At 45.7% G+C, this 23,711-nt stretch overlaps 9 protein-coding genes across 11 annotated transcripts; 4 read left to right on the forward strand and 5 right to left on the reverse strand.

Annotated features, from left to right (window-relative positions):
• Positions 1 to 724: 724 nt before the first annotated feature.
• On the reverse strand, positions 725 to 2,264 carry LOC132707396 (uncharacterized). The gene is made up of 5 exons (XM_060679241.1): positions 1,977 to 2,264; positions 1,889 to 1,917; positions 1,710 to 1,835; positions 1,501 to 1,656; positions 725 to 1,444 (listed from the first exon to the last, which is right to left on the reverse strand). The coding sequence occupies exons 1-5, from the start codon at positions 2,079 to 2,081 to the stop codon at positions 1,213 to 1,215; spliced, it is 648 nt and encodes a 215-aa protein (XP_060535224.1). The 5' UTR covers positions 2,082 to 2,264; the 3' UTR covers positions 725 to 1,212.
• Positions 2,265 to 3,604: 1,340 nt separating this feature from the next.
• Positions 3,605 to 8,001, reverse strand: LOC132707866 (lipase maturation factor 2-like). The gene is made up of 8 exons (XM_060679861.1): positions 7,872 to 8,001; positions 7,575 to 7,758; positions 7,415 to 7,516; positions 6,909 to 7,105; positions 6,443 to 6,859; positions 5,947 to 6,390; positions 4,398 to 4,614; positions 3,605 to 4,216 (listed from the first exon to the last, which is right to left on the reverse strand). Exons 1-8 carry the CDS (start codon positions 7,963 to 7,965, stop codon positions 3,955 to 3,957), a joined length of 1,917 nt encoding a protein of 638 aa, XP_060535844.1. The 5' UTR covers positions 7,966 to 8,001; the 3' UTR covers positions 3,605 to 3,954.
• LOC132707865 (snRNA-activating protein complex subunit 4) lies at positions 7,979 to 14,690 on the forward strand. 2 transcript variants are annotated; one of them, XM_060679860.1, is made up of 4 exons: positions 7,979 to 8,466; positions 8,524 to 9,140; positions 9,303 to 9,851; positions 13,547 to 14,690. In XM_060679860.1, exons 1-4 carry the CDS (start codon positions 8,362 to 8,364, stop codon positions 14,565 to 14,567), a joined length of 2,292 nt encoding a protein of 763 aa, XP_060535843.1. In that variant the 5' UTR covers positions 7,979 to 8,361; the 3' UTR covers positions 14,568 to 14,690. The 2 variants fall into 2 exon arrangements, with proteins under 2 accessions (XP_060535843.1, XP_060535842.1); XM_060679859.1 differs by having other exon boundaries at positions 7,980 to 8,466; positions 9,303 to 9,886; positions 13,547 to 14,646.
• On the reverse strand, positions 14,674 to 15,740 carry LOC132707870 (U6 snRNA phosphodiesterase 1). The gene is made up of 3 exons (XM_060679867.1): positions 15,672 to 15,740; positions 15,416 to 15,592; positions 14,674 to 15,365 (listed from the first exon to the last, which is right to left on the reverse strand). Exons 2-3 carry the CDS (start codon positions 15,544 to 15,546, stop codon positions 14,699 to 14,701), a joined length of 798 nt encoding a protein of 265 aa, XP_060535850.1. The 5' UTR covers positions 15,547 to 15,592; positions 15,672 to 15,740; the 3' UTR covers positions 14,674 to 14,698.
• A 17-nt stretch (positions 15,741 to 15,757) lies between these two features.
• On the forward strand, positions 15,758 to 17,072 carry LOC132707869 (ubiquitin domain-containing protein UBFD1-like). 2 transcript variants are annotated; one of them, XM_060679865.1, is made up of 4 exons: positions 15,758 to 15,885; positions 16,010 to 16,255; positions 16,307 to 16,770; positions 16,825 to 17,072. In XM_060679865.1, the coding sequence occupies exons 1-4, from the start codon at positions 15,873 to 15,875 to the stop codon at positions 16,933 to 16,935; spliced, it is 834 nt and encodes a 277-aa protein (XP_060535848.1). In that variant the 5' UTR covers positions 15,758 to 15,872; the 3' UTR covers positions 16,936 to 17,072. The 2 variants fall into 2 exon arrangements, with proteins under 2 accessions (XP_060535848.1, XP_060535849.1); XM_060679866.1 differs by having other exon boundaries at positions 16,016 to 16,255.
• A 101-nt stretch (positions 17,073 to 17,173) lies between these two features.
• On the reverse strand, positions 17,174 to 18,098 carry LOC132707872 (ER membrane protein complex subunit 8/9 homolog). Its single transcript, XM_060679869.1, has 3 exons — positions 17,777 to 18,098; positions 17,579 to 17,725; positions 17,174 to 17,522 (listed from the first exon to the last, which is right to left on the reverse strand). The coding sequence occupies exons 1-3, from the start codon at positions 17,975 to 17,977 to the stop codon at positions 17,271 to 17,273; spliced, it is 600 nt and encodes a 199-aa protein (XP_060535852.1). The 5' UTR covers positions 17,978 to 18,098; the 3' UTR covers positions 17,174 to 17,270.
• A 58-nt stretch (positions 18,099 to 18,156) lies between these two features.
• On the forward strand, positions 18,157 to 20,174 carry LOC132707868 (THO complex subunit 3). The gene is made up of 3 exons (XM_060679864.1): positions 18,157 to 18,471; positions 18,807 to 19,330; positions 19,386 to 20,174. The coding sequence occupies exons 1-3, from the start codon at positions 18,292 to 18,294 to the stop codon at positions 19,642 to 19,644; spliced, it is 963 nt and encodes a 320-aa protein (XP_060535847.1). The 5' UTR covers positions 18,157 to 18,291; the 3' UTR covers positions 19,645 to 20,174.
• Positions 20,175 to 20,412: 238 nt separating this feature from the next.
• LOC132707867 (beta-parvin) lies at positions 20,413 to 22,425 on the forward strand. Its single transcript, XM_060679863.1, has 4 exons — positions 20,413 to 20,741; positions 20,792 to 20,953; positions 21,057 to 21,965; positions 22,019 to 22,425. The coding sequence occupies exons 1-4, from the start codon at positions 20,540 to 20,542 to the stop codon at positions 22,093 to 22,095; spliced, it is 1,350 nt and encodes a 449-aa protein (XP_060535846.1). The 5' UTR covers positions 20,413 to 20,539; the 3' UTR covers positions 22,096 to 22,425.
• A 59-nt stretch (positions 22,426 to 22,484) lies between these two features.
• Positions 22,485 to 23,626, reverse strand: LOC132707871 (uncharacterized). The gene is made up of 2 exons (XM_060679868.1): positions 22,887 to 23,626; positions 22,485 to 22,837 (listed from the first exon to the last, which is right to left on the reverse strand). Exons 1-2 carry the CDS (start codon positions 23,147 to 23,149, stop codon positions 22,486 to 22,488), a joined length of 615 nt encoding a protein of 204 aa, XP_060535851.1. The 5' UTR covers positions 23,150 to 23,626; the 3' UTR covers position 22,485.
• Between the last annotated feature and the right edge of the window lie 85 nt (positions 23,627 to 23,711).

Consider the following 23,711-nt stretch of genomic DNA (forward strand, 5'->3'; position numbering starts at 1 on the left):
AATTCGACCAATATGGCCGCTGACAGAACGTCAATAAGGCAGTATTTTCTTAGATCTCATTAAATCTTCTAGGAAAACGAATTAAGTATGCGCAGACCACTGTTTAAAAAGGAAATGGCGCAAAATGCAGGTTAGTGCGTGAAATGTAGGGGCATGGTCGGAAACTCATTCACTACAAAAATATAGTAGGACCGCTATATTATCTAATATCTATATCTGTATGGTCGCCGCAACTGATTGAGTTCCGACATTTATCTGGAAAATTGATTTATTTTTATAAGAAACCAATATCGTTCTCTTAAATCCCGACGGCATTGGCAACGCTCGGTCAAATTGTTGCCACTGTCACAGAATACCAGCAATTCGTATCATTGTTTTCATTGTTGCAGTTTGATGGTATCTCCGGAAATTTTTCCTGTTTTTGTGACAAAAATGTCCACCTGCTGGAAAAGTTGTTTGCAGTCAAAACCATTAAGGCAGTTAAAGTTAATTTAAAAGATTTTATATAATTTCTACTTTCAATGCTCTTTCACGAAATGGCGGCATTTTTTCAACAACCCTCTCCACAGCTGAACTCTTTTTGCTACCGTAAAAATGTAGCATGTAAACTTATTCTCACGTTGCTTCATAAATTCCTATTATATTAATTCCAGTAACAATACCAACCAAGTATTATTAACTGTGGAATGAAAGCGTGGAAAAAATACGCGAGGCTTTACTCTGACAGTTTTTTTATTTTTGCCGATGATATGTTGCAGTTGGACATAACAAAGTTAAAATTAACGATGTTGGGTGAATTTAAAGCGGTAAACTTAACGGTTCGTTAAAAATCTAGCCGAGAAAGGTGCCCGAAACACAACACGGTTAGGCCGGCTACTTCAAACGCTAGGTTATTTTTTTAAAAAATATCTCTTCCTCGACGATGGGATAACAGTCTTATATAATATTAAAATTATTCGCTAATGTTACAGGTCAACATTCAATTTCACTAACTCGCCAATTACGTCACCGCGCGGACAACCACGGACCACCTAAAATCGAGAGATCGGGGCGAGACTTACCGTTTCGCAAACGGTCGTCTCGTCCGTTATGGCAGTCACAGAAACGTAACCAAAATGGGCGCGTTGAAGCGAGTAATTACACACAGTTGGTCGTATATATTTCTTTTTATCTAAACAGTGTTTTTGGATATCGAAGGCGACTAAACGGTCACTACAACTGGTCGTCCAAGTAGTTCGCGCCGTCAGCAACGACGCCGGTCTCTCTCAGCGCCCGCATGGTGAGCCTATCGATTTCGTTTAGCAAAAATTGAGTGTCCGTATCGAGATCCGAGTGCATCGAGTTCTGGACGTTGTCCCACTCGAGGGAATTCGCACCGGAAGACACGCGGGACCAATCGGAATCGCTGGCCGCGACCTCGCCGACCTGCAAGGTGTCTTGCTGCCTGTTTAAAACGGCGACTCGCTCAATTTTTATGCCTCGCTCGGCCCCGAAACTTACCAAGAGCTGCGCGAGGTGTCATTTAACGCGGACGGAGGCAGGGTTTCATGCTCCCACTCGAGGTCGAGCGAGTTTTCCGGCGTCGGGGTGTTGGCTTGGTCGAGCAGCGCTCTCGCGTCCAAGCACTGCAGCGGTATGTCTCTGCTGACGCAGGAGCTGGAAAATAATCATAAAACCACTGCCGACGGGGGATGGCCGAAAGTATGTACCTCGTCGACGGTAACCTTTGCGATTCCGAGAGTCGGCTGTAAGAGAGCGGCGGATTTAACAGGCCGTCGACCATTTCGAGCACCGGTTTCCGACGCGGTTTCCGTTTCAAGATCCTTGCCAGAAAACTGCCGGTCAATGCACGAGATTAGTCACGCGAAATGGGCGCCTTTTCGCTTACCTTTTTTCGGTCCGTCCGATGGAATTCGGCTAAAATTCGAGACACATAATAAAGTTACGGCTCTTCGAAATTGTCTCGCGACTCTCACCTCTTCCACGAGGTAAGAAAAGTCCGTCCGTGGGTTGGACAGCATGCCGCGCAACGTCCTCGCTGCGTCCGAGGTGGGTAAACAGCCGGCGAGGCAGTTTCCCATGCTCGCGGCGGCCCTGCGCCGACGTCACCCCCCATGGGGCCGCCGTGAAGCGCTAGAATCCGTGATTGGCCGATCGGAAATGGTCGCCCGTGGATTTTTCCTCGCCGCCGCCGCGATTGACCCGATCCCGACGTGTTTCGGCCGGATTTGTTTTGAAACGGCAGGTTGTTTGCAAAAAACGGGGCCGTCAGGCGCGGAATAACCTTTGGTTACGCTAACGTCACCATCCGGTTCGCTCTTCTTTTTTGGCTTGGCTGGTGCCAGTTTCGTTCAAATTTGTGTGGCGTTTCCTTCTTTTTGTTTATTCAACCAGAGTTTAATAATTTTTCAAAGAAACTTCCACAGGCTACTGTAATACTTTTTACAAAACTTCTGGAATTCTCCTGCGTCGATTTTTGCTTAGTCGAACTTGCTGACGTTTCGCCAATCATTCTGTTTCTGGAGTTTAATAATGATGTCATAGTATATGTGTTGTGTGAAAAAAATGTGATATGTTCTTTCTCCGATGCTGTTTAATATTTATTATTTAAGTTTATATTGGTGGAAGCACGGAAGATAGATCGGCGACATGTAGCTTCCAGAGATATATAGAAGCCCTGTCTATACTGATAATATACGAACAATGTTTTGCGAACATGCGTATTCGCGAGATCAGAATCTCGTTTTTAACCAATGACCTTGCGGCATTCAACAAGCAACATGGCCTTTGACAGATCGTCAGTAACATGGATTACGGCAATGTTTTGTTACAATATGTCCAGGTCTTATTAAATCTTTCAGTCTGAAGGACTTAAGTGTGTGGATATGACTGTTTAGAAAGAAAATGGCGCGGGGTGCATGTTAGCGCGATATCCTCGCGTACAAAAATATCATGACCTCCTGAGGCGCATCAATTATTACCGTAGTGGCGGATAAAATAGAAAAAAAGACAAGTAACATAAACATCTGTTAAACTAAAACGTTAATAGTATCCAAAAGAAGTAACACTAATGGGGGTCAACTAATTATAGACGACAAGGCTATTGAGCAAGTTTACCAGTCCAAATACCTATATGCTCACACAAAGGTGAGATCTTATCGAGAATAGAACAAACCAAGACGATCCTTATGATACTGACCGCCCGAGATATGTAACTATCCGGGAAAGTGAGATAGGTGGTTTTGTATGGTCAAATAGTGAGGGGTATGCAGTCCTGTGCAAAAAATTTCCCGCATAGAGGTAAAGAAATGGAGATCCTGAAAATTATGATATTCTACAGCTACATTTTCCTGGATGCGTGCATGAATTGACCTCTCGTCTCCGTCCAACTGGCCATGATGATCGGCAGCCATTGAGGTAGATGGCGGCGGCAATGGGCGTGTGTCCCTAGTAGACTTGTAAAATCGTAAAAGTTGGGGCGATTCGATGACGCGGCCGAGTTATCCAACCGCTCTTATACGTCATACTGCAGCATTAAACTCTAGTTACGCGTTTCTCTTCGTCGTTTTACTAGTTTATTAGCCGTGGGATTATTTAGAATGGGAATTAACAATCTAGACTGTTGATTCAGACATTTTATTGTACAGCGACAAAGTTTAAAAATATCGAAGACATCGAAACACACATTCTCTACGCTATAAAGTAGACTGATAATTTTTTTTTAATCACGCCTCTTACTTAAAATAAAAAATCGGCAACACACGTTATTTGTAGTATATAAAAAAAAGTGGTTTAGAGTTAAACACAAAGACGGAAAGAAATAAAGGAGGAAAACAAGGTGCTTTAGAGAGACCTGTCGGGCCCTTAAACCACACGTTGAACTTATATTTACACAATTAAAAAACAAATAACCAATGTATTTAAACTTAATCAGAACAGTCTGCGCGGTGCGTCTCAGTTCCTCCTCGGAGACGACGTCGCTATGATCGCCAGGCCGGCCGTGAACACCGACCAGAAGAGAAGGGTGGCCTCCAGATGGTCCGAGACGTAGCGGACGCTGTCCAGTACCTGCTTCCATATCGGGTTGACGGTTTGACGCGTCGACGCGGGTAGCAGGTTTCGCGCTTTCAGAAAGTCGACCAGCGCTGGTGAATCTTTCGTATAGGCCGGGAAGTACTCGGACACCTTCTCCCTTACCCACCACGCAGGCTGGGACCTGACGAAAAGACAACCTCTTAGAGTAATCTTAACGGTACATTTGAACTACTGTTCGCGACCTCGAAAATGCCGCATACCACGTCGAAAAAGCCCGCTGGTCCATTTGAACTACTTCGAATTTCTCGCCCCCAGATCGGCATGGTCACTACAAGGTTGCGATTTTCTTTCTGCGAACTCACCTGTGACTCCACGCAGTAAACTTGTACTTGTACAAGACCGCGCGGATGTACTTGGGCGGCTTGGCGGCGAACGGCGAATGGGCTTGGTCGATGAGGTTGAGGACTTCGGGACGGCCGGTCAGCAGCCTATGAACCAACGACAACAGCCACGGCTGCTTGTCGTAGGTGCTGTAGGCCGCCCAGTACATCTGCCAGTCGAGTTTAGGCGAGTAAGGCGCTGAAATTTCATCGAAAACCCTTACCCCGAGTCTTTTAGTCGATAATTATTGTTTAAATAAACCATTTCAGTGTATTAAAAGTTTTTGTGTGATCGTTTGGCGCTCTTGTTTGTGGTTATCAGATTGTACAATTAGTAACCCTAAGCTGGACACCTTTTATACTTGATGCCGATTTATGAGAGAAAAGTTCCAAAGCTTCGTCCCTTTTTATCAACACATTCACTTAAGTTACATGAACTGTTGTGCATTTTCTAATTTTTATTGTATTAGGTATTGAATAAAGTCATGGACATTAACTGAAGAGATCGTCCTACAGAAGGAAATAGCACTGGATTAACAAAAAGGAAAAATAATTGGGGAACGCGATTAAAATAGAAGCAAACTGGATTATCTCGGGCACATAAAGGAATTTTTTTTTAATGAAATGTTCGGAAGAAGAACGGTCTCGTGCCCAAATTACCTAGGGGTATTTGGAGATAGTAAACCTTTACTGGTGCTTCCAAAGTATCTTTTATAGTTCTTAGTTGTTTTTTTTACTCCTATTTATTTAATAGTATTTGGTGACTTATTGCAAATTTTAGAAGGAAAATAGTTTATACAATACCTAGATTCCTCCAATCTAAAAAATTCAGGGTCTATATCTTCATTACCACGAGTTTTATACCAGTTAAAGGCAGATGCTGCTGTGGTATAAATGGAAAAAGAGATACATTTTTTTTTTTGGCTCATAAATATCTATAATTAAGAATAGAAATTGGTGATAGAACTGACCCCGCGGTACTCCAGGATTGATCGCCCCACTATCAGCGAGATCACCCTCACCAGCATGAGATCTCATGTGACATGCAGTTAAGGGTCTTGCTGAGGTCAGCAAATGATCCCTATAAACTTACCCTCCTCAAAACCCTCGACCTTCACAGGACTGTAGATAGCTTTAACCGTTGACTCATATTATCTAAATATTATTTTTGAAATAATTGCAAATTGAAAATGAAGGGGAAGAACAAGGCTTAAGAACTTAGAGTTATGATATTGAGAGAGAACTGATCCCGTGATACTCCATGATTGATCTGCCGACTATCACCATAAACAGATCTTATGCGACATGCAGCAAATCATCCCTACAAACTTACCCCCCTGGAAACCCTTGATCTTCATAGGACCGTAGATAGCTACTTAGACTATGTTTTTGAGGTTATGTAAATATTATTTTTGAAATAAATACAAACTAAAAATGGAGGAAGAAAAACAACACGGTTCCAGAGCCTACAGTTATGAATTTCCAAAACAACCAGATAATGAAGAAAAGCAATATGGCTGTAGTGACTTACCGACGAACGGAAGCGAGTGATTGACGTTGCCCGGCTTGTACAAAAAGTTGTACTCTTTCCAAGGTCCATCGAGACCGTCCGCGCCCTCTAGGACGATCTCGGGCCTACCGTCGACGCCCGTCACTTTCGCGAACAGGCCGTACTGATTGACGATGCGCGTCTTGTGCAGTCTGTTGTAAGCGGTGCGCAGGGTCGGGTGTACCGTCGCGTTGGACGCCGGATGAAGCGACGCCAGCGGCACCGTGCTCGAAAAGAACACCGTCAGCGCTACCAACGCGTAGAACAACGTCTTCACGACGTTGAAAAACTTGTTCCCGTGCTCGTTGCCGAACAGTACTCGCGACAATCCGTACAGTACCGTACCGGCCAGAGAGACGAGACCCAGGTGAAGGGTGTAGACCAGCGCTTGACCCGCGAACTCGTTAAACTGACCTTTGGAGAACGCTGAAACGCATGGGCGTGGCCGGGACGCGATTTTTGTGGTGGCGGAACTTACCTATGTGGGCGTCGACCACGCCTCCGTCCAGTTTGATCGAATAGAGACGGAGGGCGGCGTAGGAGATGGCTGCGAACAGGGCCGCGTTCGCCACGTGACCGACCACGCCCCAATTCGAGTCGGCCTTTTTGCTGCCGTAAAAGAACTTGTCGTCGAGCAGAGAGAGCAGCAGCGTGACCGTCAGCAAATTGACGAAGTCGTAGTTACCGGTTAGGACGATGCACGTCTGCAGGAACAGCTGGAAGACGAACGCCGTGATCCTGATGTGCCTGACGGGCAGCAGGAACGTGAACGGCAACGCGAGTTCGCAGACGTTGGCGTAGACTGCTGTCAGTCGCAAGATCCACGACGGCAGGTGGTGGGAGTACCACGAGAGGGGACTGGGCAGCGGCATCGTCTCAAAATGGTGGTTGAAAGCTGAAACTCGGTCGTTAACCGTTGAAAATCGCGAGGTCGTTGGGACTACCGGTCAGTGTCCACCATTTCGGACAGCCGCTCAACAATTTCGCGACGCCGGACGTCAGCAGGTAACGGAAGAGCAACCATCGCACCATCCACAGCGATATGGCGTCGACGCCCGAGCCTTTGGACGTTTTTTTTCGGTTGGGCAGGAACGGGGCGACGAAGATCGCGAGGAAGCCCGCCTCCAGCAAGAAGTCGTCGCTGAAAGCGTTTACTTCACGTAGAAACGTTGTTAGGTTACGATACTTTGATTTTGATGGCGCCAAACAGAAGCAATGGTTTTAGACATGTTTAGTTTGTTGGAATAGCTTTCATATATATGCATAATATATGCAATTAAGTTTTTGATTAAAAATAAAAATTGTCGTTTGTTTAGCAAAAACTAAGGCAGCAATTTATGTTAACACTTGAAACTGCGTTTCAAGGTCGTTTTATAGTAATATCTTCTGTGAAACTCAATGAGTCGGAAACAAGGTGTATAGAATATCAACTGGGTTAAATGATACTTACAAACTTGATGAAACAAAAACCTGCCCGACTTGGTATATGGAGAAATACAACGACCACAAGGCTGTGAACACGGGTATGATGCAGAACTTCTGAGAAATGAACCTAAAAATCGAAGCGGGCCGTGAAAGTCACTGATTAACGAATCCGAACGAGCACAGACCCAGTAAAAGCCAAAAATGCCCCCAGGAGCGCCAAAACGTCCAAGGCGTAGCTCGTGCTGAGCCCTAAGTAGGGCGCGAGCCACAACAGGGTCGGCTGGTAGTGGATTTTGGCCGACAGGGTCTTGTGTTTGCTGTTTTCCAACACCGAGCTGGCAGGGAGTACGCCGTTGTCGCCATACAAGCCTTCCAAACAAAAAAACACAATTTTCGTTTTTTCCACGTAAACGTTATTAATAGACGCGTTGACCACGCTTACGAATAGCGGTATTGCCGCCTTCGACTACGGCGTCTCTCACCTGGAATTTGGTAATAAAACGACAAAAAGGCCGACAGGTAAACGATGCAGAAGGCACGCAAAAACAAATTCGAAGTGTACCGTATGGAAATCATAGCGCCGAACGAATTAACAATATTTTCCAAGTGAGATTATCAAAGTCATTGAACCACACTTCTACGAACTCGACACACGCTCTCCCCTGCTTGCGTTGTAAAAATGACTGAATATTTAATTTGGAGAGCTTATGCGCAGGCTCGCGAACGAGTGTACTGTTCGTCTATCGTTTTTTTCAGTTTTTTTCTTGCGCATTGTATTTGATGAAGCCACATTACAAATTGCTTTAAAATATGTGATTTCTGATTAATTAAATGGATGAAAAAATCGGCTCTTAGCATATAACTAGCCGAGTTGGTCCTTGAAATTTGGGCTATTGGTCACGAGATGGCGCGCCAAAATCTGCGTTCTGTGTTAATTGGATTTCAATTTTGTGAGGTTAGAAATGCCGAAAAATGTTTAAAGGGGAGATAGAGGACATTGAAAAATTGGACGCCGCTATCCGACAACACGAATCGGACTCGTTCATCAACTACGAAGAGGTCAGCGACAACGATGAGGTAACACGGACGGGCGTAAGGATTGTTGTGCGCCTCATAAAAAGAATTGTTTTATAGGACGATCAGGATTTCGATACGTGTGCGGACATTTCCGCCCTGAAGGATTACGTGCCGTCCGCTTTGCTGACCGACGACGAAAAGCAGCTGATCGACTCGTGTCGAGACCCAGATCTGAAGTTATTGTTGGAGCTAAACCGAAGCAAGAACGTAAAATTGATGCAGCTGTACACAAAAATAAGACATCTGCTGATGGAGTGCCAAAGCAACATCGTCGCGAAATCGCGGCAGATCGATTCGTGTTCCGATCAATTCAAACGCGTGATCAACAGGATCTGGAGGTTCGGTTATCCTTATTTTAAGAGCACGGACAATTATCCATGCCCGATGAACGAGTACGTCGCCCGAAAAGAGGAGAACCGCGAGCTCCCGTTTTACGACATGGTGCCCACCAATAAGTGGAATCGCAGAGACATTAACCGACTGAAGAGGGGAGTCACGTTTTGCTTCAAAGCCGGCAGAGACATGGAAACCAAGAAAAAAATCACCCAGTTGGAAGAGGATATTTTAGGGGAGCGCCGCACCGATAAAATAGCAGAATTGAAGGGGCTGGTGGCTAAACTGAACGAAACGATCAATTCTGATGACCAGGAATTGCCTACGGAATCCTCAGATAGGTGAGCATCACCACATTTTCTGTTACCAATAGGTACTTTTTTTTTTACGTAGCGATGGGCAAGTTATTTGATAATATTCGCCCATGCATAGCAATCTATTAATATTTGATAACGTGTGCATCCTGAGGCGCTAAATGTTTTGTATTTTTCCTCCTATCTCAGATTGATGGATTGGGCGAGATTGTCGGCCACGTTCCTGCGAAGCAAGTACTCGTCGCAGGAATGTCGTTCGTTTTGGTACCTGTACCAAGACCCCCGCATAAACAAAACGCCCTGGTCCCTCGACGAGCGAAAGAAACTGGACAAGTTGGTCCGGAAATACAAACACCAGAACTGGGAGCGGATCGCGAGTGATCTCGGCACTTCACGTTCCGCGCTAATCACGTGCACCCATTACTTTACGGGCAATACCTTGCGCCCGGGCAAGTTCACGCCCGAAGAGGACGCCTTCCTGGTAGAGATGGTCGAGAACCACTCGGTGGGCGATTACGTTCCCTGGGCGAAAATAGCGCACTTTTTTAAGAATCACACCCGCAAGCAGATATTCTACCGGTGGCGGTACTACTTAAACGGACGTGGGAAAATCACGAAGGGACCGTTCACGGACGCCGAGGACGTCCTCCTGATGGTACTGGTCGATCGGTTCGGCACCAGCTTCGCCAAATGTCAGAAGTACTTTCCGACCCGATCCATGTCCCAGCTGAAGGCCAGGTACACCACCAATCTCAAGGTTAATTGGAAAAAGGGTGAGATGGAATTGAAATTATTTTCATATTACGATCCCTCAGCGTCCCTATGTTGTCGTCTTATACCTCTATCGAGGACGGGGCTAAAAGGATGGCCATGTTGTAATTTTGGGACACAATTCCATTTTTGGATCCATGAACTGTCTCTATATATAATAACTAAGTACCTTGGTTGGTACTGAGGACCATCCGAAAGGAAGGCCGCCCTTTCATGGTCAAAGGGGAAGCCACGCCCTAAAGTACCTGCCCTCATTAGGTTCTCGTCTTTTGGTTTTTCCTGAATAACTTTCGAATCCATCTTTTTCGACGGTTTTTTGGACATTGCTATGAAACACAATACGTGTCCGAGATTTGAAGCAGTCGACTACACATTTGGCATATATATGCAGCTTTGCCCCTTGACGGGACCTATTTAAAATGGGGCGGCGGGGGGGTCGGTAAGTGTTCTAAAAAAATAAAAAAAGCGTGTGCAAGGTTATACGAAAAACATCATTTTTAAAAAACCGTTTACGAGATCAAAAAAATTCTTGAACCAGAAGACGCAGAAACTTTTATTCTTGACAACTTTTCAAAAATGTACAGGGTGCGCTGCAAACTCGTAAAAACTGAAATATTATTATTGATAATTGGTTACAACTAAAGGACTATCTTTCGGATCTCACTTTCCTTTATATTGCGATATAGCCCGCCTAGACAGCAAAAACTTTTGTATTTAAGGTACAGGGTGTTCCCGATATTTCGCGCTAAATGAGAAGTGTGTTAAGTGTCCTAAATTTGCAGATATCAACTCTAAATTTAGCAGAGAAGTAAAAGTCCGTGTCCACATTTAAACTATTGGGTTGTTCGGAAAGTCATTTCGTTTTTTTTGGGGAACATGAAAGACAGTTTTCGTATAATGAATAAATATTTTATTAAATTATATATTGGCCATTCTGGTCCAACACCTTTTGCCATCTTTCTGGCAGTAACATAATTCCCCTCTCATAAAAGTTTTGGTCCTTGCTGGCAAAAAAGTGGTTCAGGTGGTTTTTGACATCTTCATTCGAGGTAAAGGTTTTGCCATCCAAAAAATTTTGCAGGGACCGGAACAAATAGTAGTCGGAAGGCGCCAGATCTGGAGAATATGGTGGATGTTGCAGTACGTCCCATTCAAGCTGTAAAAGTTTTTGACGAGTGACCAAACTTGTGTGAGGTCTCGCATTATCCTGGTGGAACACTACACCCTTCCTGTTGATTAATTCGGGCCTCTTCTCTTTAAGTGAATCATTCAATTTGTCCAGTTGATGACAATAGACTTCTGAATTAATCGTTGTATTGTCCCGCAAAAGCTCAAAAAAAAAACGATTCCTTTGACATCCCACCAAACGGAGAGCATCACCTTTTTTTGGTGAATGTTGGCTTTTGACACGCTTTGAGCCGGTTCATCTTTTCTGCTCCATGACCTCTTGCGTTTAACATCGTTGTATACGACCCATTTTTCGTCCCCAGTAATAATCCGCTTCAAAAATGGATCATTTTCTTGACGTTTGAGGAGCGAATCACACACGTCAACGCGACGACACAAATTTCGCTCCGTAAGGACATGGGGCACCCACACATCGAGCTTCGAGGTTAAGCCCGTGCCTTTCAAATGACCATAAACAGTCGAATTCGACAAATTTAATCTCTCACCGATCTCTCGTGTGGTTATTCGCCGATTTGCATCAACTAATGCCTTTATCGCATCTTTGTCAGCTTCGACCGGCCTTCCAGACCGTGGTGCATCTTCGACATCAAAATTGCCGGATCGAAATTTTGCAAACCAGTTCTGGCACTGGCGTACTGTTAACACGCTTGGATAGCATTTTTACCTTTTCTGAAGTAAAAAAGTAAAATATGACGAAAATGCTGCTTATTGCTCTCCATATTTAAAAGGTCACCGACCAAAAACTACTGCGTAGAATTAATAGAACTTTTTCACACACAAGCCTTGCAATATCAGCTCTCAATAATGGTTATGCGGCTTAAGTGTGAAGTTGGTTTCGAAAAAACGTAATTAAGTCCTCTGACGGGAAAAAACGAAATGACTTTCCGAACAACCTTATATATAAATTGGGCGCAATCAAATATTACCAAGTATTTTTTGAATTTTTTTTTTTTTGGTAATTCCGATTGCCAAAATTATTTAACAGGCAGACGTGGAAGATCCAGTGCAATAACATTTATTTCAGGCATTTTTTTTTATTATATACTTTTGCAGTAAATTATTAGTCGCAAATCAAAAATCGTAAAAAATGTGGCTAATTGCTTCAAGCGGTGTCATAGGCCGCATCAAGAGCTACAATTTTTGTATTTGCGCTTTTCGTTTATTTGCATAAGCTGCTCGGGATATTTGAAAAAATCCATATTGAAATCGTTATTTCGGGGGCCGTGAAGACGCGATGACGTCATTGATTATTGTGACGCCCTGCATAGTTTCAAAAAAAAACTTATTTTCTCCAAAACCATTTACTATTTTATACAGGGTGCATGCGCAATTAAATTACATCGATTTTGCGAAAGTTCCATAGTGGTCCGCAGGAGCATGATAAAAAAACAATGCGCCCCTTCACCGCACGAAACCGCAAAGCTCTTTTGAACTTGCCCCGCCCAGCGGCGATTTTTCGAAAGCAATCTTGTTAACGTTTCGCCAATCGTCCTGTTGGCTTCTTCAGAGCTTGACTGAAACTGAAGAAGTCAGCAGGATGATTGGCGAAACGTCAGCAAAAACCGACGCAGGAGCAATCCAGAAGTTCTGTAAAAAGTATTTCAGAAGGCTGTGGAAGTTTCGTTGGAAAATTAACCGTCGTTTTCTCCAGGTTAACTGTAAGCTGCTCATTTTGGTTCCAGTTTTCGATAATTTTTGTAGTCTCCGACGGAGTTAATCAGTAAGCTTTGCTAGGCTGTAGAAGCTCCGTGCGGACAGTTTTTGCAGTAGGTTGTCAAACAGTATGGCCCATAGCAGGGGCCAAAAATTCCTCGCGGACATATTATCGTTCTATCTTTTAGACTATTTTGGAGCTGTTCTCCTTTCTGGCGCTCTCGTAATACGCGATTTGCCGCCCCAGTTGACTTGTCCGTCATAAATGCTTATGGGTCTATACGAATTTGGCGTGTGAAATAATGACATTAATTCATCAACTGAAGTTTTTATTAAATTTTTATAAAAACTAAACTATTAAATGATTCTTCGGGTTACGGTCCTAGAAGTGACATTAAAACGTAAGTTGCCTTAACAACTCACGGCAGTTTACAGTTTAACAGGGAAGCAACCTTAGAAACCATTTACATAAAAGTGTTGGCTGCCATATTGTTCCATCATACTTTTATTTTCTGTGCTATATCATGTTTCCAACATCAATTTGGTTTTTAAAGGGCGGTTTTGTGTCAAAGTTTACATCTGAGTCTTTAATAGCGTCGAATCTTCTTAGTAATGGCTTTGTTAGGTTGTAATTAAAAGTTGTAGGATGGACAGTTGATAGGAGTAGGTTATTAGAAGGCACATTAGAAATTGTCGTAAACAATTTCCGCTTTCCCGTTAGCTCCGCCCCTCGTGGTAATCCTCCAACGGCGGATATTTTCGCTTAAAAAAAAAATCGAATGTGTCGCCGCCATCGTGCTAACTGTCGCGCCGCTGTCCAGGCTCCTTCACCGTCGAGGAAGACGAGAAGCTGCTCGCGTACGTCGCGAAGCACGGTTCCGGCCGCTGGGCGGCGCTGTCGTCGGAAATGAACCGATCGCCCAATCAGCTACGTCACAGGCATCGACTGATGGTTCAGTACCTCGAGGACAATCCGGGGGCGGCGATAAGGGACGCTCCTCGCAAAATCGAGCGTTCCCGCGGCAACAACTACCCGTTTTTGCGATGGGTGGCCGACCGGTATCGGGACGCCGACGTCCCGACGCTCGCCGAAATCCGCGCGACGATCGGGGCTACGGATCGGGACTCCAAGGAGGAGGCGACTCCGTCGGAAATTGGTCACGGGGACGTCGACAAGATGATTGTCGAGTTTTTCCACGGTTCGGAGGCGGCGAGCGCCGCCCAAGCGCTCGACGCGTCGCGAGCCGTCGGTCGCGTCCTGACACTGCTCGGCGCGCGTCTCGACGTACCCGCGGACTTCGCTTCAGACGGCCGTCTCGACGCCACCGACGTCGCCTTGCTACGGCCCCTGTGCGACGCCCTGCGTCCGGTAGACGGGAGGCAGGTGATTCGCGCGGACGGCCACCTCGCCTTCCGCTCGCTGATGCCGCCGACGGCGGCGTCATTGATCGGTTATCGCGCTCTCGCGGGCGTCGCGTCGTCCCCGCAAGCGACGTGGTGCGTCGAGGCGCATCTCGGCCGCCTCCCGGACGCAACCAGAGCGGTTTTAGTGGCGGAACGCGACCTGTTTTACCGACGGTTCCGGTGGACGTTCAAGCTGACCGCGGTGGCCGCCGTAGCCCCGCCTTCGAGCTCGCTTGTCGCGCTGTCAAGGACGTTCTCGGGCGGCCAGGTCGGCCAGGTGAAGAGGACGTACGCGAGAAAGCGTCGGGACGCGTCGGGGGCGGACGCAAAACGTCAAAAGATAGAACGGAACGACGGGCGGCACCTCGCAGACGAACTGAAACGAAAGATACGCGACGAGATCGTCGACTTCGGGAAAATGGTGGCGGCGTCGGGTGACGATCTCGACCGCGACGCCGAAGACCTCGCGGCGTTGGAGGCGGCGCTGAGGTCCGACGGCGGTCTAGAAGCTTTATAGTTTGTATTTATATATTGAATAAAGAGATTTTTGGACGTTTTGGAAATGGCGTTTATTTTACGTGAAATTCAAACATTTTATTGCCGATTTTACACACGAGACGATCGACAAGAATGTACCAGTTGTCCTGAGACCGAGCGGTTTTCAATTCTGCCAAGTGGGCGTTGATTCGTGGCAGATAATGTGCGAAATCGCGTTCGCGATCGCCGACGCACCACGCCACGCTCAGGTGAAACGAGGGGTCCTCGTAGAAGGGGGGAAGGTTGAATTCCGCTAGGCAGCGGTCCAAAACGTGGACTATAGACACCAAGCTATCGTGTCCGCTGTTGGTTTGCAAACCCAAAAACGTCCTGGTCTTTTCCTCGTTGCTGTAGACCCGCACCTCATCGAAAAACACTACAAACTTATTGAACCCCACGAACGTGGTCTTGATCGCGTCCACGAAAGGTTTTATCCAATGGTGCTTTAATATCACGGTTTTTGTGAGACTTATGTGGTAATCATAGGCTCTTTGGACGCCGAAATCCGGCGGCGTTATGCTCTCTGCGTAACTCACGAGTTCGTCGATTCCGGCCCGAGCCTCCACCGGGACGTAGACGAAAGTGGCCCAGTTACCTCTCACGTGACGAAAACTGCGTACGCGACCCCCATGGAGAGCCGGGTTGTCGATATTCTCGGCGTCGACGGACGTGTCCATGAATTCCCTGGGTACCGGCAACCTAAAACACCGCCGTGAGCTCGAAACCTCCGCGGAAAAGTGAGCCGATACTTCGACGGCTTCGACGCATCGTCCGAATCGTGGCGGAATTCCCTTTTCGTGGAGACCCGGGGGCCCGGCACTTCCTCGTCCGACGAATCGCCCCCGTAAACGTTCAATAATGCTAACGCGCCTTTATTCATAACCTAATATGCAAACCTTAAAAATTTTCCAACGTTGTCGCGTCATCTAGAAACCAAACTTCCAATTACGAAACCGCTTTTCTTGTGGCGACATCTCTTAGTGGTAGCTAACGCAAAGTAATTACCGAGTTCTGGCATCATCTAGTCATTAGAGCAAATAAACGCTATTGTTCGTGCGCTCCGCAACAGGTGGCGCCAGGAACGACGTCAAAATAAATCGACGTCTGTGATAGGAGCTTTCTAAAAATAAATGTCAAATTCGTAGGGCTGTAGATTTAGCGATTTTTTTCAAAGTAACGTAAACACGGTAATTAGCACGAAAATCAATGGAGTGCATAGGTAAACGTTTTAAATTTCCAACGGTCGATACGTTTTGACCCCGTTCGATAGTCGTTTACGCTAGCGAATGAAATTTGCCAAATCATGTGGAACAATGGGTTTCGTGGGTAATATAACCAACAAGTTTCAGGTAACGGGAGCGAGAATGTAGAAAATGTATTGCAAAACAGTACCAAAGACGACAGTGATAAATCTACGGAGCCTACGGAATGTAAAATAGCGAAAACCGAGGGGGACGGAGCCGTAGGTTCCAATGGAGCTCAAGAGACTATTGATATTAAAGTGATTTACAATAAAAAAAAGTATGACGTGAGCGCGCCCTCGGATTCCAGTATATCGGAGTTTAAAAAACAGTTACAGGGCCTTTTGGGTGAGTAGATAGCTTGTTTCGAGGCGATTTCACTGCGCTTTCACATTGAAGGGGTGCCTGATTCGATGCAGAAGCTGATGTACAAAGGTCTATTGCAAGATACTCAAACGATAGCCGGTTCGGGCATCGTGAAAGGCTCGAAGGTGATGTTGGTGGGCTCTACTCTGAATGACATTCTTGCCGTATCGTCGGTGACCAAACAGGATGTGGCGGAGTTGGAGAAAGCCTCCAGCGCAAAGGAGCCTCTCTGCAAACAGAAAATCCACCGGAAAGTCTTGGACAAAGGACTCCCGGAAGATGTAATGCCGGGCATTAAGAATGTCAAAGAAGGTTTGCCTCCCGTACCCTTATCCGGCATGTTGAATAAGCACGGCGGCAAGGTGAGGCTGACTTTTAAGCTCGAAAACGACCAATTATGGCTCAGCACTAAAGAAAGGACTGAGAAACTTCCGATGGGGTCCATCAAGAGTGTAATATCGGAACCGATCGAAGGCCACGATGAATACCACATTGTGGTCCGTGACGATTTGCGCGGGATCGTTCTGAGCCCTAACCAGTTTACGTTCTAGGGGTTGCAGCTGGGTCCCACGGAGGCGTCCCGCTATTGGATATACTGGGTACCCGCGCAGTATGTGGACGCGATCAAAGACGCTGTCCTCGGAAAGTGGCAGTTTTTTTGACCGCCCGAATTTATTTTTCTACGGTTACGCGCTCAGTGAAGGTTACATTAACCTTCGGGTCTCCGCGTATGACATCATTTCGTTTTTTTTTTTGTGGAAATCTCCTTTAACGCGAATTATTTTTTAAGAGAACCTATTTGCTTAACAAATTTGGAAGCATTAAAGGTAATTTCATAAAATTATTTGTTTTCTTGTTTCCTTTCCAATAAAATAAAAGACAAAGAGTGGCCAACTGACCTTTGCCTTCAGTGGTATATTATTTTTTATACAAAATCCAAAATAAATATGCAACAGGAGACTGATACAACTTTGGCTTAACATATGTGCAAGTCAGTTTAAACGAAACCTATTTCTTTATTAAGCTTGACGTTCATCCAGTCGAGACTTATGTCGTCCAGGTGGTTGTCAAAGTCGACTAAATCGTTGTAAGCGTTCTGCTGCAGCAGATTCGAAATGATTTGCTGGGTCTGCTCCACGGGGCTCAAACGGATATTCTGTTCATCGCAGACCTTCAAATTTCCATCCGCCATCTGAGCTACCCTCAGAACGCTTGCGTCTGGTTCGTTCGATAATTTCATGTTGTTTATCTGAAGTAAAACCTTGGCTATCTCGTACAACACCGCGGTACATTTGAACTACTCACGACAACGAGGAACGACGGCGTAAAATTCGCCGCTATTTTGTCCGCTATCCTGTGATACGCTTTATCGAACGAATTGTCTTTGTAATTTTCGTTGGCGGCGTAATAACCGGCTATTACGAGGCCTCTGGTCGACGCGAATTCGTCGATCTAAAACGGACGTCAGGCGACACCGCGCATATTGTTATCTACCACGAATACCTGCATCAGCGCGATTTCCGCCATAGGGGTTAAGTTAATCGACATGTGGAATAGCGGAACCGCGTCCACGAATTCGATTTCCTTGTTGGACACTGCGTGCCCCTTTGCGAGCAGCACACCGTTTACGGCGCAGTGGGGATACTTTACGGCGTGTAATATGATTTTGCTAAACGCCCGCGCGTTGAATTTTACTTCCGTCATAGCGTCGAACTGATGTATTCTTTTTAATTTAAATTTGCTTACACTCGGAACAAAATAGAGGTTAGAATTGATGACGTTCGTAATTCATGTTGGTTAGTCTTGTAATTTCCCCCATAATAAAGATTTGCGCTAAAGAGCTATGGAAGTTACCAGAGTTTATTCCTTTGGGATATAAATCATAGAATAACTGAATCTATGGCCGACATGTGGGGCCACTGCCCCAAGTATAGGTGCCCACCGTTAAGTAAAAAGCGCAATGAATAATTGATTGTTCTGTGTTTGTTTAGTAAACAGTAAGCCAAGTGTGGTTAAAAATGTTTACGGACAAAATCGACGAATTTCAGAAATACTTCAAAACCCACAGCAAATCGAAAGAGTACTTGGGCCATTCGTCCAAAGTTCACTCGGTAGGCTGGAGCTGCGACGGCAAAAGACTCGCCTCGGGATCCTTCGATAAATGCGTCTGCATTTACACTCTTGACAGAGACCGGCTGGTAAGTTTGCCGCATTCAAATTAGCTGCGGTTGATCGAGTTGGTGCGATGTCGGATCTCGCCAAAAATGGCTGAAAGCTTACAATTTACTACTTCTTTCACTCACAAACCTCTTAATACTCTTTTGTTGGTTCCTGTTTTTTTTACTAGTATTATGATTTTTTCAATTCTTTCGGCAAATAAAGACGCTTTATTATTTTTATCGTTTTCCCTCTAAGAATATGTGGAATTTATGAACCTTTCTTGCACCTGTTTAGGTGATGTTATTTTGTGGTTGTAATCCTTGTAATGTTTTATTTTAAAACTCTTTTGGGAACCGACCAAATGCGTTTTTAGAACAAGGAAATAACGTTCAAAGGTCACGGGGGTTCGGTGGATCAGCTATGCTGGCATCAAACGAACCCCGACCTTTTGAGCACCGCCAGCGGCGACAAATCCGTCCGAATATGGGACACGAGGGTGCAAAAATGCGTCGCCACGATCAGCACCAAGGGCGAGAACATCAACATAACCTGGTCGCCGGATGGTAACGCCATCGCGGTCGGTAACAAGGAGGATTTGGTCACTTTCATCGACGCCAGGACGCACAAAATCGAAGCGGAGGAACAATTTCACTTCGAGGTCAACGAAATCAGCTGGAACAACACCAGCGACCTGTTTTTCTTGACCAACGGCCTCGGTTGTGTGCACATCTTGAGTTACCCGGAGCTGAAACGTCAGCACGTGCTGAAAGCGCACCCGGGTACTTGCATTTGCATTGAATTCGACCCGACCGGCAAGTATTTCGCCACCGGGAGCGCGGACGCGCTGGTATCTCTATGGGACATTAACGAATTGGCCTGTCAAAGGGTTTTCACTAGGTTGTTGCGCGTCTCGCACCACCACCACCCGCTTCTCTAAACCGATCGGTTTCAGGATGGACTGGCCGGTAAGGACGATTTCCTTCAGCCATGACGGGCAGCTGCTAGCGAGCGCGTCGGAAGACCTCATCATAGATATAGCGTTCGTGGAGACGGGCGACAAAATCGCCGATATAAGCGTGGACGGGGCCACATTCACGGTCGCCTGGCATCCGTCCCAGTACTTGCTCGCCTACGCTTGCGACGATAAAGACACTTACGACCGGAAACGGGACGCCGGTAGCCTCAAAGTGTGGGGCTTTGTTTCCGATTAGATTATTTTCCCACCTCATTTTCTTTCTAAGAAACTTAATAAAGTGTTCATTACCAAAAGCCGTTTTCCATTTTTGAGTTTAACGTTTATCTACCACTTTGTATGTCGAGCTGGATACACCAATGAGCCTGCACCTCTGTTTTCTCTCTGCCGTGGAACTGAATCTACAGCCAACCTTCAATTAATCAATTTCCACAGTTCTGTCTCCGATTTCCTTAATGTTGCTTTAATAGAGGAGGCCATATAAGTATGAGATAATATAGATAATATTGCGGTGAAAATTAATGCGCCTCAGGTGGAGAAATGGGCAGGTGACCCTACATAGAGTTAGAGATTTGGAATGTACGTTACTGCGACCCAAAGGATCTATTCTGACTCTAAAGCATAAATTGATTGACTGATTGAGCTACTTTGGACCTATACCCTTTCTTTTTCACAGTAAAACCTACATTTTGCGCCATTTTATTTCCAAACAACGATCTCCACACACACAAATCGTTTTCCAAGAGCATTTAACTAAATCTGGACATATTAAGAAAAAATGTTGCAGTAATAAAACTGCTACACTGTTGAATTGACGAGTTGTCAGCGGCCATATTCGTCGTCGCTAGGTCTTATTAGGTGGCGCATTTCATCGTCACTTCAATAATTCCTGTATGACATATGACCGGAAAACTTTTATTGTACTTTAAAATCGTGATCCTGCAACGAGACTATGTTTAATATATAACGACCTAGTAAACAAAGAATAATAAAATTGACGTGGACGTCGTTGATATCGGCGAAACAGCGGTTTTATTATCGCGAACGGAACAGGAAACAGCTCAGTCGGTGCGAGTACTTTTTTGTAACGAGCACGTCCGTTCCCAAGAAAATATTTCTAAATCCAATTTACGATGCTAAACGGGGAAGAAAAGCCGGTCTGCCGAATTTTATATCGACAGTCGTCCGTGGAAATAAACGGTGCAGACTTCGCGACTAGCGACAAACGCATGCGGCATCCGGAAGATTTCCGCCGAGAACTAAATCGAACGTTGAACGTCGTCAACCAGAAAAAGCGTCAAGAGATTCTCGCCAACGATGAGGCTTCGAGGAACGGTAATAGAATTTGCGGTTAATCAAACTCGTACCTGACCAAATTGTCGCAGCTGCAACTGTCAAACGTCAAAACAAACCCGACGACACAAACATGGCGACGTTACGGCCCAAATCACCGAGGCCCGTCGGTCCGAAACCCGACAAAGACGAATCGATCTGGGATAAATTGGGTACCTTGGGCACGTTGGGACGCAAGAAACGCATCAAGGAAGGTAACGCCCGCGCGGCGACGTCCCATTAGCGTTCGCGAACGACGTTTGCCTTATATGGCCATTGCGGAACAAGGTGTGGTGCTTCTAACTTATCGTTTTGCAGTGCAAGAGGTGCAGACGGAAGGGAAATACGCGATAGACTCCCCGGGGGCCCCGACCGCCCCCGAGATACCGCCCGAGGAGTACAACTTGGAAGACAACGAAGAAAGATGCCTGATAGACGTGAAAGCGTACGAGGATTCGAAATTCCGCGATCTGATGACCGTTTTGAAGGAGTGGATAAACGACGAGCTGGCCTCGCAGCGGATAATCGTCCAGGAGTTGGCAGAAGACTTGTACGACGGCCAGGTACTGCAGAAACTCCTCGAAAAGCTAACGAGCAACAAACTCGACGTCCCCGAAGTAACCCAAAGCGAGGAGGGCCAGAAACAGAAATTGGCCGTCGTTTTGGGCCACTGCAATCAAGTTTTGGGGTTGGGGCGGTCGGGACATAACAGGTGGAGCGTCGAGTCGATCCATTCGAAAAACATAGTGGCTATTATCCACTTGCTGGTTGCGTTGGCGCGGCATTTTCGGCCCCCCGTGCGTCTCACGGAGAACGTGTCGGTTAACGTGTTTGTCGTGAAAAAGCAGCAAGGTCAGCTGGTGACCAACAAGGTGCGCGAAAACCTGACGACTTCGTACGACGACGTCGGGATGAGGTGCGAACGGGACGCATTTGACGCCCTGTTCGACCACGCCCCGGAAAAATTACAAATTGTCAAGAAATCGCTGGTCACGTTCGTCAACAAGCACCTGAACAAGATGAACTTTGAGGTGACTGAGTTGGAGACTCAGTTTCATGACGGCGTCTACTTGGTCATCCTTATGGGCTTGCTCGAGGGGTTCTTTGTGCCGCATTACGCGTTCCACCTGACCCCGCACGAGTTCGATCAGAAGGTGCACAATGTAAGCTTCGCCTTTGAATTGATGGAAGAGGTCGGCCTCAAGCGGCCCAAGGCCAGACCAGAAGGTACATTGGTTTTAGTTATTTATGTAGGTGTTGTAACCCGTTTTTTTTTTCAGATGTGGTGAATATGGATCTGAAGTCGACCCTGCGCGTGCTTTACAACTTGTTCTTGAAGTACAAAACCATCGCCTAATTTTACAATTTACGCATGACATCCTGGTGCCTTTATACTGCCTTACACTGTAATCTTGTAAATTTTATTTTTATTAGTGGTTCACTGATTAACTGTATGTATATTGTTTTTACAAATAATATTTTAAAAAAGTCGTTTTTAACATAAAAAAATGCGTCGTTTGTTGCCCAAACAGTCCTTACTTAACCTTAACCATCAAGGCTTGCGAACTACAAAACCATCTCCTAACCTCACAATTTGGTGCTGCTATCCCAGTACCTTCTACTGCCTTACACTGTAACTTTGCCGTAAATTTTATTTTTACCAGAGATTAGCAGATTAACTGTGCTTTGTGGATTGTTTTTACAAGTAATATTAATAAAAAGTCGTTTTTAATAAAAACAAGATGCGTCATTTGCGGCTCAAAAAGTCCCTAACCTTAACCAGCAAGGATTCGTCATCGTCGAACTCGCGTTTGACCAACACCTCGCTAAAATACATATCGTACAGTACCTGCAAGCTGTCGTCTACGCAACCCCAGCAGGTAACTAAAACGCGACACTTGGTAGATCTTTTCGATGCGCAACACGCGGCGCTGTCGATTAAAACCGTGGCCAACATGGCCGCTTTAAACACGTCGCAACGATCTTCCGCGAGACCGCAATACGAATGGGCGTCCTTCAATATAATCAGGGACGGCGGTTTGTACCACGCGTGCGTCCCGTCGAGGTGCTCCACCAAATCGTCCAACGTCTTCAGGTAGCTGTAATGTCGCGATTATCGACAGAGCTGCAACGTTGCCGCGATCTTACATGAACGTAATGAGGCGAAGCACGTGTTTCTCGGGCTGCTCGATGTTGTCGGGGATCGCCACGAATGGCTCGGTCGAAATGAACCAGACGTTCGCGCCCCGTTCCGCTGCCTCGATCGCCACCTTGAAAAGCACGTAGTCCGGCTCATCGTCCGTTAAAAGGAGCGATGACACGTTCGCCGGCTCCATATTTACTCCGACATTTGTGCAGATAAGTTTGGTTAGTTGCGCGCGGTTGACGAGCATGCGGCCTTCAGGCGACATTAAACATTTATATTTCCAATTTTTTTTTCGTTAGTGCCGCTTACTTTTGGTTTTTATGGGCTTAATAAAGACAGATGTCGGTGATTACTGATTACTGCGGGAGTCATACACAATGCGACCTCTGCAATAAGGCGGTGAAACGACAGACTGTAAACAATCGGTGAGTCATCACGTAAGCCGGTCGCTCTAGGGTTATATGTTCGTTTATCCGTTTTTTTTTATCCTTTTTATTTGATATTAAAAACGCGATGTAATGTGATGACTTTACTTTAGTATTTCACAGCCTTGTGATGTAGGCATTAGCATTGACGTGCTAACAAGATTGGATTGGACCCTACATTATTAGAATTGTAAGAGTTCCATAAGTTTATATTCCCCAATGTAACAGAAAATGAAGACATAAATACGACCTGTACCGTGGTATTATTTGAACCATAATAATCATTTGGGGAATTTGTGTTTATATTTTCTTTTTAATGTAAAAAGCTTTTGCCTTGACTAGCTCTATCTCTCTCGCAGACCTCGTCCATTCGTGTCGTGATGTCAACGGACGTCATATTTA

The sequence above is a fragment of the Cylas formicarius genome, unplaced genomic scaffold (assembly GCF_029955315.1).
Source record: "Cylas formicarius isolate icCylForm1 unplaced genomic scaffold, icCylForm1.1 PGA_scaffold_9__14_contigs__length_23061073, whole genome shotgun sequence".
Classification (NCBI taxonomy): Eukaryota; Metazoa; Arthropoda; class Insecta; order Coleoptera; family Brentidae; genus Cylas; species Cylas formicarius.

What these genes read in the sequence shown, in the direction of transcription:
- LOC132707867 (XM_060679863.1), top strand. Translation starts at nt 20,540, where the DNA reads ATGCTAAACGGGGAAGAAAAGCCGGTCTGCCGAATTTTATATCGACAG. An exon ending in CGATGAGGCTTCGAGGAACG is followed by an intron (nt 20,742 to 20,791) that starts GTAATAGAATTT and finishes AAATTGTCGCAG; the next exon opens with CTGCAACTGTCAAACGTCAA. An exon ending in GCCCAAGGCCAGACCAGAAG is followed by an intron (nt 21,966 to 22,018) that starts GTACATTGGTTT and finishes TTTTTTTTTCAG; the next exon opens with ATGTGGTGAATATGGATCTG.
- LOC132707868 (XM_060679864.1), top strand. Translation starts at nt 18,292, where the DNA reads ATGTTTACGGACAAAATCGACGAATTTCAGAAATACTTCAAAACCCAC. An exon ending in CTCTTGACAGAGACCGGCTG is followed by an intron (nt 18,472 to 18,806) that starts GTAAGTTTGCCG and finishes ATGCGTTTTTAG; the next exon opens with AACAAGGAAATAACGTTCAA. An exon ending in TGTCAAAGGGTTTTCACTAG is followed by an intron (nt 19,331 to 19,385) that starts GTTGTTGCGCGT and finishes GATCGGTTTCAG; the next exon opens with GATGGACTGGCCGGTAAGGA.
- LOC132707872 (XM_060679869.1), bottom strand. Translation starts at nt 17,977, where the DNA reads ATGACGGAAGTAAAATTCAACGCGCGGGCGTTTAGCAAAATCATATTA. An exon ending in CGGAAATCGCGCTGATGCAG is followed by an intron (nt 17,726 to 17,776) that starts GTATTCGTGGTA and finishes CGTCCGTTTTAG; the next exon opens with ATCGACGAATTCGCGTCGAC. An exon ending in CGCCGTCGTTCCTCGTTGTC is followed by an intron (nt 17,523 to 17,578) that starts GTGAGTAGTTCA and finishes GTTTTACTTCAG; the next exon opens with ATAAACAACATGAAATTATC.
- LOC132707869 (XM_060679865.1), top strand. An exon ending in ACAGTTACAGGGCCTTTTGG is followed by an intron (nt 16,256 to 16,306) that starts GTGAGTAGATAG and finishes TTCACATTGAAG; the next exon opens with GGGTGCCTGATTCGATGCAG. An exon ending in ACGATGAATACCACATTGTG is followed by an intron (nt 16,771 to 16,824) that starts GTCCGTGACGAT and finishes TTTACGTTCTAG; the next exon opens with GGGTTGCAGCTGGGTCCCAC.
- LOC132707396 (XM_060679241.1), bottom strand. Translation starts at nt 2,081, where the DNA reads ATGGGAAACTGCCTCGCCGGCTGTTTACCCACCTCGGACGCAGCGAGG. An exon ending in TTTCTTACCTCGTGGAAGAG is followed by an intron (nt 1,918 to 1,976) that starts GTGAGAGTCGCG and finishes CTCGAATTTTAG; the next exon opens with CCGAATTCCATCGGACGGAC. An exon ending in GACACCTCGCGCAGCTCTTG is followed by an intron (nt 1,445 to 1,500) that starts GTAAGTTTCGGG and finishes CGTTTTAAACAG; the next exon opens with GCAGCAAGACACCTTGCAGG.
- LOC132707870 (XM_060679867.1), bottom strand. Translation starts at nt 15,546, where the DNA reads ATGAATAAAGGCGCGTTAGCATTATTGAACGTTTACGGGGGCGATTCG. An exon ending in GATGCGTCGAAGCCGTCGAA is followed by an intron (nt 15,366 to 15,415) that starts GTATCGGCTCAC and finishes GCGGTGTTTTAG; the next exon opens with GTTGCCGGTACCCAGGGAAT.
- LOC132707871 (XM_060679868.1), bottom strand. Translation starts at nt 23,149, where the DNA reads ATGTCGCCTGAAGGCCGCATGCTCGTCAACCGCGCGCAACTAACCAAA. An exon ending in CTTCGCCTCATTACGTTCAT is followed by an intron (nt 22,838 to 22,886) that starts GTAAGATCGCGG and finishes GCGACATTACAG; the next exon opens with CTACCTGAAGACGTTGGACG.
- LOC132707865 (XM_060679859.1), top strand. Translation starts at nt 8,362, where the DNA reads ATGTTTAAAGGGGAGATAGAGGACATTGAAAAATTGGACGCCGCTATC. An exon ending in AGGTCAGCGACAACGATGAG is followed by an intron (nt 8,467 to 8,523) that starts GTAACACGGACG and finishes ATTGTTTTATAG; the next exon opens with GACGATCAGGATTTCGATAC. An exon ending in CCTACGGAATCCTCAGATAG is followed by an intron (nt 9,141 to 9,302) that starts GTGAGCATCACC and finishes CTCCTATCTCAG; the next exon opens with ATTGATGGATTGGGCGAGAT.
- LOC132707866 (XM_060679861.1), bottom strand. Translation starts at nt 7,965, where the DNA reads ATGATTTCCATACGGTACACTTCGAATTTGTTTTTGCGTGCCTTCTGC. An exon ending in GCATTTTTGGCTTTTACTGG is followed by an intron (nt 7,517 to 7,574) that starts GTCTGTGCTCGT and finishes TTCGATTTTTAG; the next exon opens with GTTCATTTCTCAGAAGTTCT. An exon ending in GAAATGGTGGACACTGACCG is followed by an intron (nt 6,860 to 6,908) that starts GTAGTCCCAACG and finishes ACCGAGTTTCAG; the next exon opens with CTTTCAACCACCATTTTGAG.